This window comes from Manis javanica, chromosome 15 (assembly GCF_040802235.1).
Source record: "Manis javanica isolate MJ-LG chromosome 15, MJ_LKY, whole genome shotgun sequence".
NCBI classification, from domain to species: Eukaryota; Metazoa; Chordata; class Mammalia; order Pholidota; family Manidae; genus Manis; species Manis javanica.
The window spans coordinates 81,798,637-81,810,416 of NC_133170.1; the positions used below are offsets into that span (position 1 = coordinate 81,798,637).

General features: G+C 56.0%; 1 protein-coding gene across 3 annotated transcripts in view; it reads left to right on the forward strand.

The window, feature by feature from the left end:
* EMID1 (EMI domain containing 1) overlaps positions 1–10,762 on the forward strand; it is a 52,941-nt gene extending 42,179 nt beyond the window's left edge. The window contains exons 13-15 of one of the 3 annotated variants that reach the window (XM_036993546.2): positions 580–624; positions 5,531–5,615; positions 9,984–10,762. In XM_036993546.2, coding sequence (XP_036849441.2) covers positions 580–624; positions 5,531–5,615; positions 9,984–10,108 — 255 coding nt within the window. In that variant the 3' untranslated portion in view covers positions 10,109–10,762. Of the gene's footprint in view, positions 1–579; positions 625–5,530; positions 5,616–6,604; positions 6,696–9,983 lie in introns of all 3 variants that reach the window. The other 2 variants (XM_036993550.2, XM_036993545.2) reach the window with 2 other exon arrangements.
* Positions 10,763–11,780: the final 1,018 nt, after the last annotated feature.

An 11,780-nucleotide genomic window follows, 5' to 3' on the forward strand; every position in this document is an offset into this window, starting at 1 on the left:
TGTAGTAACAAGAATCTAGATTCTATATCTTCCTCTGAAGAGTGTTGATTTCTGCTCTCGGGTATGGCTCAGTCTCAGCTTCATGACTTCAGAGTGGGCAGTTCGCGGGCCATCCACGCACTAGAGAAGCGTATTTATGCACATTCCACTCCCCTACAGTGGCTCCCTGCTTTGCAGTATTTCCCCTCAGTCTCCTCCTTCTTTGGCAGTCTCCACCCCAACCTCTGACTGCTCAGGTTAAGAGACCAAAGCTTTCTGCTTGAGCTGTTTGCAGGCTGAGGGAGCTGGGCTGTGCCCTCAGAGGAAAAGCCATAAGTACATGGATTCCACTCTCCAGTTCCCTTCTTTCAAAGGTCAGATATCCTGCAGAAAATGTCAGTTACTGGCTGCTCTTTGTCGCTTCCATTGCCTTCAAACACTTGGGGTTTTTTTGCATTTTATCTAGTGTTAGTCCAATGTAAGCTACTCTCTGCCTCAGTCTCTCTTTCAGCCTCCCTCGCTATCCCTTACCCTCCCTCCCTCCCTCCCCTCTCTGATCTTTCCCTCTCTTATTTCTTCTCCTTCTCTCTCTCCTTGTAGGGAGAACCTGGCCCCAAAGGAGACCCTGGTGAGAAGAGCCACTGGGTAAGCCCCAGCCCAGCACTGACCTCCCACTGCGCCTTCCTGGCCTAGGCACTCGGGAGACTATCTCGTAGCACGGACGCCCCAGTCAAATCCCCATTGCAACCTCAGCCCTAGCCGCACCCCACCCCACCAGCATTCTGTCCCTTCCACCCGGGCAGGGCCAGCCTCTTCGGCAGACCCCATGCTCTCTGTCTGCCTTTGTCCCTGTCTCTGCCTTCCCTCTGTGGCCTTGCCAGGCCAGGAGGACCCTGCCTGTTCTTCCCGGGCTGTCTGGGCTGACCCAGTCCAGATTGCATCTCCTGCCTCCATTGCCCCCTTCCAGCAAGGGCTTTGGCTTCTGCTCCTCTGTCTGCAGATGGAAGGGAACCATGAAAACAATATCTACACAAAAGAATGGGATGGGTGCCTTAGGAAAGCCATGAAGCATAGGGAGGGAGGCCTAGAAACGGTGAGCACACAGGAGCCCTGTGGTAAAAGGGACAAGGGACCTAGACACCCCCACACACATAGGAAATCGTGAAGCACAGGAAGGGATGCCTAGAAACCATCATGTACGTGGCTATACATGGTAACTGAGATCAGAGGACCTAGACTCCACTGTGCCCAAAGGACCACTAAGTAACAGGCGGTCCTCCTAGGCGACCCATGAGGAGGGGGAGGGGAGGCCTAGAAACTGTCATGTGTATGACAGAACCAGGGAAAATGAGGTGACGGGAACCAGAAACTACTACACACGAAGCAAGTCCATGAAGAATGGGAAGGGAGGCCTATAAACCGCCACAGACACAGGAGACATCGAGGAAGAGGAAAAGGGGACCTAGAAACCACATGTGGAGTCCTAGAAACCTTCACGATCATTGAGATAGTTGCAGTGAAAGAATTTCTGGGCCTAGAAACCTACCCACCACGGAGACACATGTGGGGAGGGCCCACAGCCCATGACGCAGGGGCCTGGAAACCATCAGGACACGGGAGGCATGTGGAAAGTGGGTGGGGTGGGGGCAGACACCCGTACAGGGAAGACAAATGGGGAGCTCTTCCGGAGACTGATGTGGAGCCTCCCTCTCCCGCACCCCCATCCCGGGTGCAGTCTGGCTGGGATGGCCTACTTCCCAGCAGACACTAGTTAGTGAGAACATGGGAGGCACCCAACACCCGCCCTGCCTTCTCTGCTCCTGATTGTGGGGTCAGTGATGGATACAGCCGTGGGAGCCCCCAACCCTGCACGAGCCCTCCCCCATGTCTTTCCATGACTGGGGCCCTGCTGTCTCTCCAGCAAGCCTCTCCCAGCCCCTCGTTGCCACCCTACTCCCCCACTCCCACCCCCTCGTGGCTCGAGTACCTCTTAAGCACCCTGCCAATATGGGCATGAGCTGGCTGGGGTCAGGTAGACCTCTGTGACCCCAGCCCTCTCCTCCCTGGGGCCCCTTCACAGGCCCCTCCCAGAGATCCTGGGTCTGGGCACATGATTCCCACCCAGCTCTGGAGATGTGGCGGAGGTAAGGTGAAGGCCAAACTAGGCCAGATACCCCTGTCCCTGCACAGGGAACCCCTGGAGGAGAATGGATGGCTGAACTGTCCCAGACCAGGCCTCAGGACCACTGTGGGCAGGGCCCCCCAAGAGGCAGCAGGGCCCCTGCCCATCCATGCTTCCCCCTCACCCCCTGTCCTTCTACCCCTGCTTGCCACCTGCCTGGGAGGGGGGCCTGCTGGGCTGGGGGCTGCATGAGGCTTTGGGGGCTGGGGAACCAGTTCTGTTGGGGACAGGGGGGATGAGGTCCAGTGTGGGGAAAGACCCCCAGAGCCCCTATACACACTCTGCCCGCCAACCTCACTTGGTGAAGCTTTTGGAGCCAGCGGCCCGGCTGTTACTCAGCAGTGTCACCCAGTGGGCGTGAGCAGGCACTGCAGGCACGACCCAGGAATGACTGGGCTGGACCAGCGCATCTACTCAAAAGCTCATATCCCTTATATAAACAGAAAAAACTGAGGCCCAGCTCCACAAAGCAAACTGTTAGCAGAGCTAGAACTAAAGCCCAAGCTTTTCAGCTCCCAGAACAGGAGGAACCAGCTAACATTTCTCAAGGCTGGGCACTGTGGGCATAGATGCGATGCAGACCCAGTCTCCACCCTCAGGGTGATCACACTGGGGTGGGAGGCCACAGACCAGTAACCAGCAGCGACAGGATGGAGGGAGCTCAGCTGGGATGGGGGAGGGTTTACTGACCTCCAGGAGAAAGAGGCTGAGACCTGAAAGTTACATTAACTAGGCACAGGGTGTTCAGGCAGAGGAATGGGAACATGATGTGCAAAGGCCCTAGGGCAAGAGTGAGCCTAGGGTATTGAAAGAGCGGCAAATACTTGGAGTGGTAAAGTGTGACAGACAAGGGGTGAGGAAGTAGAGGTCAAATATAGCCTCTGAACTTTCTTTTATGGGTAGTGGGTAGTCATTGAAGTATTTATAGGTAGGGGAGTGATGTGATCAGATTTCTGTTTGTGAAAGATCCCTCGACTGCTGTGTAGAGAATGGATAACAGAAGGGGCAACGTGAGAGAAACAGAAAGAGAGAGACTAGACAGGAAGCTGTTGTGGTAATTCTGGCAAAAGACTGTGTGGGATGGAAGTGAGGATGGACAGATGTCAAGGGACCTAAGAGACACTTGGGTGCTAGTTTGGCTGTGAGAGAGGGCCAAATACTTTTATAATAGCAAAAGAGAAACAGAAGAGGCAAGCCTGCTGAGTTTTGTCCATGGAAAATGGGAGATAGCTGTGTTACAGCTGAGTCGGGGTGTGCAGCAGGCCCTAGACACTTGGGCCAGGCTGGGGGAAGTCTGAGATGTCATCAGTGCAAACAGCAGGCCACCCATCTGGGAAAGGATCCAAATAGCAGAGTTCAAAAAATTTTTTTCCTCCAGATTTCTTTGAAAATTTTCAAATATGCAGAAAAATTGGCACAATGAATATCCTTCTACCCTTCCTCTAGGCTGACCAATTATTAGTATTTTGCCACAATTGCTCTCTTTCCCTATATATTTGCAAACCTTTTTTTAAGTGCATTTGAAAGTAAGTCACAAACCTCATCCACATCTCCCCTGACATATCAGCATGTATCTTGAAAGAATATGGACATTCTCCCAAAGAGCCACAGTACCACTGTCATACCTGAGAAAGCTGACATCAATTCAGGGAGATGATTCCATTTAACGCATAACAAATTTTACCAGTCATCCCCAACATACGTTCTATAGCTGGCTTTTTAAAAACATCCAACATCCAATCAAGAGTCATGCATTACATTTTGTTGTCACTTCTTGGTCTCTTTGAATCTAGAACGAGCCCCCTGCCCTTTTCTTCTCTTGACTTTGTCTTTTTGTGAATGTTTCACTGTCTAGATTTGTCTGTTTCCTCCTAATCAGATGTAAGTTAAATACTCTTGTCAGGAGCAGTAGCAAGGGGTAGGGGCCCTCTTACCACATCTTATCAGGAGGCTCATGAAGCCTGCTTGTCCCACTGTCCATGCTGGGAGTGGCTTGATGTAATTTTTAAAAGTCATCCATTTTTAGATCCTGCCCCTGTAATACTTGAAGAGGGATTGCTTTGGTGTGCAGCCCATGGTGACCCTGTGACCCCCCAGGCTGCAATGGCCAGTCAGTGGTCTAAGGATAGACCCAGGTGCTGTGGGCAGGACAGCTGGCACGTGACGGACAGTCCCAGCAAGGCCCCTGCCGGCTCACAGACACCGGGAGGACTCCAGTGTGTAGGGGTTTCCGTGGAAACAGCTAGCTTAAAGGGCTGGAGTGTAATTGTAGCAATATGTGTATTGCATGTCACCCTTTCATTTAATCTTTACTAAGCATAGGATGTGGGGAGAGACTCCTAGATATGTCAGGGCTGGATTAGTTCTATTTGCCATTGAATTAAGATATCTACATTCTGGAAATAGCTTCCATCTGCACTAGGGAAGGAGTGAGGGAGTGGGGAGTATTGGCAAGACGGTGGACACCATGCTGGGAAAGGAAAGGACAGACTGGGAGGAAGGGAAGGTGGGGACCAGCTGGGGGTCTCTGGCTTGAGCCTCGGGCAGCAGCGGGCACCACGTGGGGAGGGGGGAGGCCTGCGGGAGGGGCTTTGTGAGCCCACTGCACAACCCCGAGCCTGGGTCCTGGAGCTGCTGCTGGGAAGAGAAGGCGGGGCTGAGGGCCGTCTCAGGACGTGCAGACCGGGGACCTGGCGCAGTCGGCACCCAGGAGGGAGGGACCCAAAGTGAGAAGAGCCGGGGGGAGAACGGGGCCTAACTCTCAGCTTCTCCAGCATTTTAAGCACAGCTTTCCAACAGCGATGTCACAAACGTTTTCTGGTTTTCCCCGTATATATTCATTTTGACGTGACTGTAAAGGATATCAGTAAGTAGCCTGATCTCACTGGTACAGTCAGAGTGAAACTAACACAGTATTAAGGCAAAAGGCGAGTCAGTTTAAAGTATATCAAGTAAGCAAGAGCATGGGTGGCCCAGGGACGTGGCAGGAATCATGCAGGTGACGTGAGGCAACAGAGATGGAGGGGGTGCCCCGTGACAACCTCCAGGCAGGTTCCCCTGCAGGTCCCGTGGTGGGCTTTGGAGTAGCAGCGGTGTCTCCCTGGACTGGCATCACATGCCCGAGTGCAGCAGGATCTGGGGGGCTGCAGGGAGAGAGCAGCCAGCTGGGGTCCGTCCGAACGTACCGAGGGGGCTGCTTCCGTCTGCCTTGCCCTCTCCTGCCCCCTCCTTGTCTTGTCCCGGCTGTCCGTGGGCCCTGGGCTGTGCAGGTGGTGTGGGGCTGCGGGCGCATGTCTGGGGGGGTGTATGGGCCATCAACAGGCTTTGCGGGGCCCTCTTCACGGCTGCATCTGTCTCTTTCCTCCACAGGGGGAGGGGTTGCTCCAACTACGCGAGGCTTTGAAGATTTTAGCTGAGAGGGTTTTAATCTTGGAAACAATGATTGGGCTCTATGGTGAGTAGAGACAGACAGACAGACGGACAGACAGCCCAGCCCCCACCCACCAGCCTTCCCCAGGCCCTCCAGGGGTGGAGCTGCCTAGGCCCAGTCAGGAGGCTGGAGAAGGTCCCTGCACTGAGCAGATGGGGACCTGAGAGGCCAAGACCACCCATCCCTCAATGGCTGGTCTCTCCTCCACAGGTGAGGGGGGACCCCTTGAAACCTGGGTCCCCACCTCTGTGGTTAGACCTAGGCCTCTGGGCATTGTGGGTAATGTGGCTTCTGGCCTGTAGGGGAATTTCAGAGGTGACAGATTTTGAGTTGGGAAGAAATTATGGGCAATGGAACCAAACTCCAGAGCAGCAGGGGATTGTGGGTAACAGCCAGACTGCAACAGTGCAGTGTATGGTGGGAAATAAAGTCAGAGCCCAGGCCCACAAGAGGAGTATGGGTAATGAATCCAGACTCCACTCAGGCTTCAGCTCTAGAGAAATCATGGGCCAGCAGATACAGAAGGCACCTCCCTGTGCTGGATTCAGGCCAGTCTCCAGGCCCACAGGACAAAAGGTCATGGAGCTAGACTCCAGAAACGCAGGGGACTGTGGGTGACAGAGCCACACTCAGAGCCCAGAGGACTCCAAGGTTCCAGCCCCCCTCCTCAGAGCCCCCAGAGGTTCTCACAGGGCAGGCCCTCCTGGCCCCAAGTACCCCTTTACAGTTGCCATTCCCCCTCAGGTCTTCCTACCCTGCCCTGCCAGTCCCTTTAGGGGCCTGAGAGAGCCAGCCTTCAGTGCAAGGCACTCACCCCCAATTCTCCACCACCCAAGAGAAGCCAGGCAGGCCCTACCCTCACTTAGAAGGGGAGGCCAGAGTCCTGATACAGACCCACACCCAGCTCCTGCCCTGAAGCCTGCTGGCCCCTGGCCCCACACTCGCCCGCAGCCCTCCGGCCCAGCCCTCAGAGGCCGGACTCGCACCGTTTGCTCTTCTCAATCTCCCATCAGGCTCCTAGCTTACAGAGCTTCCTGCAGCAGCAGGCTCAGCTGGAGCTCCTGGCCAGACGGGTCACCCTGCTGGAAGCCATCATCTGGCCAGGTAATGGCAGGGTGGGCAGGCCCCTTCCAGGAAGGACCTGGGAAGGGCCTGGGGGCACAGAAGGCACCTCTCTGTGCTGGATCCAGGCCAGTGGACACGCACCCTTCAGTCCTTCCGTACGGCCAGCAGATGGTGCCTGGCACCTTGCTGCCACAGGCTCCAACAGATAAGATAGACATAGTTCTGCTCTCATGGAGCTTAGGGTGTGGGGATAAGGGAGGGTTGCCCTGGAACTGGCTGTTGAACCCAGGGTGAGGAATAGCACAGTGAAGAGAGGACAGGTAGCCATGAGAGCACAGAAGGCCCCTGACCCAGACTGGGTATGGGGGAGGATATCTCAAGGAGGGCTTCCTGGAGGAGGTGGTCTAAGTGGAGGCCTAAAGGGCAAGGATGAGGGCAAGTGAACAGGCAGAGGAACAGCATGAGTAAAAGCCAAGAGGCTAGACAGAGCCTTGAGGGATGGCTCCCTGAGGTTGCTAAAAAGTGACCATTGAGTCTAGAGGATTAGTCAGGGCCCAGTTTGAGAAGGTTCTAGAAGGCAGGTTGGGGAGGTGTGGAAGGAGGTTGTGAGCAGTACCGTACTGTGCGTAGCTTGTCATGGTGGAGCTAAGGTCACTCCCCATTAAACTGGAGCCTCTGGCTGGCCCTTGAGAGAGGCAGGGGTTGGCTGCCCTTGGGGCTGGGCTTCAGTCCTCACCTACTCACTAGGAGGCCCCAACAGTCACCCTTTTCCCACCTCCAGCCACCCCATCTCACAGCCCAGTCCTACTGCACTGTTACACACAAGCCTCAGATATCATGTCCAGCATCACATCTCTTTTACAGGTGGGGAAACTGAGGCCCTGAGCAGGGAGGGCCGAGGTTAGAACCAAGCCTCCATTCAACACAACGGGAGGGCACACTCACTGAATACCAGGTCTGGGTGGGTCCTGGGCAGATCCCAAGAGTACCTGCCTTGGGGAGCTGCCCTTCAAGTGGGACACCCTCAGTATCTATAGAGAAGAAGGCCACGGGCACAGGAGCACCAAAGGACGTACAGCAAGGAGCCATCACTTCGCTCTGGGGCTTGGAGAAGCCTTCCTGGAGGAGGGGACTTGCACCAGGTAGTGGAAGATCCCTGTGAGTGTGCCAGGAGAAGGTGGGAAGGGCAGCCCTGACACAGCCCTACATGGGCAAAGGCCTGGAGCTTGGAAGGTGCTATGTGGCCTGCTTCCCAAGCTCTCCCACCATGCCAGTGGCCTAACTTCTAGAGACATCAGTGGCCGCCACCCAGTCCTCCTCCTGTTCCGACAAGCCCGAATCCCCGGCTCTCAGCACCTTTTCAGGTGTCGCTCACCTCCTCCCTCAGCCTGGCTGGGAAATACTGTGGCCGTGGACCCTACCCCACCCTCCAGTCGGCTCTGTCACTGGCAGCCCAGGGAGGAAGTGCTGGTCACCTGGGAAGGCTCATAGCCACTCTCTGGCCACAAGCCTGGGAGAGTGGCCTACAAGCCAACTTGGGTTGGGGCCTGGAAGGGGAGATATGGAAGGAGGGAAGCAGGAGAGATGAAGCCTTCCCCATTGGCCCATTGTACACAGCAGGTACTAACTAAAGACCCAGATGGGGCTCGTGTTTAGTTTATAGTCAATAACGACTATGCTGGTAACAGCTGTCACACACCCAGTCCTCCCTGGCTGGGGGATTTACATCGATCATCTCCAGTCTTGGCAACAAGCTTGTTAGGTGGCTGATATTTCACAGATATATTTTGCAGATGACATGACGGAGGCTCAGAAGACTCATGTGACTCCCTCAGGGTCATGGGAATGGTAGTGGCGAAGCCGGGAGTCCACCCTAGGCCTGACTGAATTGCTGGCTCTTTTGGCTTTATCAGCAAAGCTCTGCTGATGCCTCTGTTCCACTAGGCACTGAGTAGAGCCCAGGGAAACCGAGGGGCCTCAGTTTGATGGTGTCAGAATAGCATCTCATGACCGACTCACAGTGACCAGACCTGCAGGAGACCTGGGTCAAAAGCACACCAACCTGGTGACCATAACAATCCAGCATTTACCATGAAAACCACTTTCTACTCCTGGTCACCTTCAGCACTTACAAGGGTGTGACACAGGAGTTTTATCCCATTTCCAGATGAGGCTGAGGTTCTGTGACTTGCCCAAGGTCATATAACTGGGCCATGGTGGGGCCAGGATTCAGCCCTAGCTGATGCTGAAGCCTGAGCTCTGTGCCGCCTCCTCCTGTGCTCCCTGATTTAGGGCATGCAATGTCCTTTGGCTGCAACCACATCCGGTGCCCCAGATCTCAGCCCAGAGGTGCATGAGAGGCTGGGGCACACAGGGCCAGGGCACTGGAGAGTAACGAGAGTGTGGCCCACTCCCCTGCAAGTGCTCTCGGTGGGAAGCTGGTGCTCACCGGGGCCCAAGAGTCTGTCCTCTGATCAGAGCTTTGGAGGATCGGCCAACTCCTCCATCCTGGTGTTCTCTTCCCTGAGCATTCTTCTCCCCTGGAAAAACATTCCACCCTTCTGACATGTCTGGTCTGCTCATTTAATTTAGAGAGGGACTGAGATGATAGTGACGGAAGGCTCCTGGAGGAGGTAGGTCCTGCTCTGGGTTTTGAAGGATGAGGAGAGGTTTTCCAGCTTACAAGAATGCCAATTATGTATTTCACTCTGACAGGGGTCAGGTTATTTCCAGGTTGGAGCATATTTCCCCACAGCCAAGTTGGAATTGACTTTAATAGATATTGGAATTGGCCAGGATGTCAGAGTGTCCTGGAACAGTCCCCTTGGTTTTAGAGATGGGACAGCTGAGGCCCTGACAGAGGTCTGCCTTGCCCGCCCAAAGCTGCACAGCACGTCAGTGGCAGAGCCTGGCCTCCCTAAAATCTTCCCAACCACAGGTGGCCCAACCCTAGGGAAAAAGAAGAGCGCCTCTATTCCGTTAGTTTACCTGGCTGCGAAGCGGGGTGACTCGGGGCACAACTCCACCCCAAAATGTGGAAAAGAACTATACTTTCATGAACCGTCACTACATGCTGAGCATTTCAGAAACGGTGGGTTCGTTTATCCCCGCTTGACAGAGAGAATCAAGCAGAAGCCCGGAGTGCTCTGAGCGGGGGACTGACAACTGGAGCAGGGCACTAACTGGCTGACGGACCCCCTTCCTTGCCACAGCTCAGCCTCCCGGACACCAGGGCAGAGCCTGGTCACCCCCCCTCCAGAGGACCAAGGGGAGACGGGCCCTTCGCAGAGGCCTCACTAACCTGGCTTCTCTCCTTCCCTCCGGCAGAACCAGAGGGGTCGGGGGCAGGCCCCGCCGATTCGGGCACCGCCAGCCTCCTGCGGGGCAAGAGGGGAGGACACACAGCCAACTACCGGATCGTGGCCCCCAGAAGCCGCAACGAGAGAGGCTGAGGAGAGTGTGGCCCCTCGGGGTGGGCCAGGAGCTGCCTCCAGGGACTGCCCATCCATATTTATTAATGTCCTCAGGGTCCCCTCTGCCGCCTAGGCCTTTGGGGTAGGCAGGTCTTGTCCTGGCACCCCGTGCACATTTGCCTCCTCTGAGGCTAAGCAGGGGCTATGGCGTGAGAGGGAGGGGTGGCTCAGGTGAGAGGTGAGGCCTTGCTCAGGACTCTGGGCCTGTTTCCCTTTGTGACGTGGGGTGATGAAGGCCTGCAGGGAGCGGGTAACAGGCTCTAGGCTTCGGACTCACCAGCTGCCTGGGCATCTAAGCCCACAGGCACTGAAGGCATCAGAAGCTGGGGCTCTCCTGGCCCTCAGCACAGGCAGGGGTGATTGGGGGGGGCAGTCTTGCCTTCCCTGCCCCCTAGCCGAACCTTGGGCAGTCCATGCGAGCCCCTCCTTTTCTTGATTTCTGGTGCTGGGTTCCCACCCTGAGCTCAAGCTGCCTGCCCTGGCAGGATGTTGGGGGCTCCTTGCCTCTGTCCTAACTCCTGACCCCCTGTCCCTTCTATGTCCCAGGGAAGGTGTGTGGTCATGGGGAGGGAGGGGGCCCCCTGGAGGAGGATATCTGCAGGCTAATAAAGGCCCCCAGCCTTATTTCCCATTCCCACCAGCGTGGTCTCCGTGTGTGCTTAGACTGGGGGCAGCCGAGCCAGGCAGGGCCAGGGGCCTTTCTCGCCTCTTCTGGGGCCTTCACTGCCCATCTGTGGAGCAGGGTAGGAGGCTGGCCTGCACGGGGCTAGGCTGGCCAGGGCTCCCTTGGCCAGTGTGTGGGCAGCTGGGGCATGGGGGTAGGTGAGCAGAGAGGCTCAGCCTACCCCTACCTTCTGGCCAGCTGGCCAGCAATGGCTGCAACCTCTGAGAGGCCAGGGAAGCAAGGAACAGCAGACCTCAGGGCAGCTTCTGGACTGGGAGACCCGCAGTTTCCTCACCTGTAAGATGAGACTGACTGATGGGTGGCCCTCGGGTTCCCCAGTCTGTTTCTGGCCCCTGGCCAGTGACCAACAGCAGGGTCAGTCTCTACAGCCCTTCTGCTCTCGCCCTGGCCTGGGGTACAGCCCCCACAAGTGACCAGAGTACAGGATGCCCCAGGACAGGGCGCTCTCTGCACCACCCCCTGCCTTGCCCTTCCCCCTAGTCCGTCAGCAACTCATACCCATGCCCCACCCTCTGCCCTCTCTGCTCTGTCCACATACCCCTTTCATGGGAGACTTCGAGGCATCTGGACCCATCAGGGCACAGCCACCAGCCACTGAACCTGCTCTAGGCCAACTGAAGTGGTCCTTGTCCTGCAGGGACATGGGACTGTGGACAGCAAAGGGACAACATTCCTGAGGAATCCGAAAGGCTTCCTGGAAGTCTCTGTGTAGGCTAAGATCTGAAGGTGGGCAGAAACCCGTGGGAAATGAACAACGAACACTCCTTGAAAGAGAATCCGACATAGCAAAGGCCCCAGGGTGGAAGACGCAGCTTCCCGAAGGAAGAGGCTGCACAGCACAGGGACAGTGACACTGGGGCTCTGGAGGCGGGGAGCGGCCGTCCTGCAATCGGCTGTTTGTTCACTGTTTGTTCATTCATTCATCCCTCCACCGGACGCCGACACAGAAGAGTCAGACACAACTGC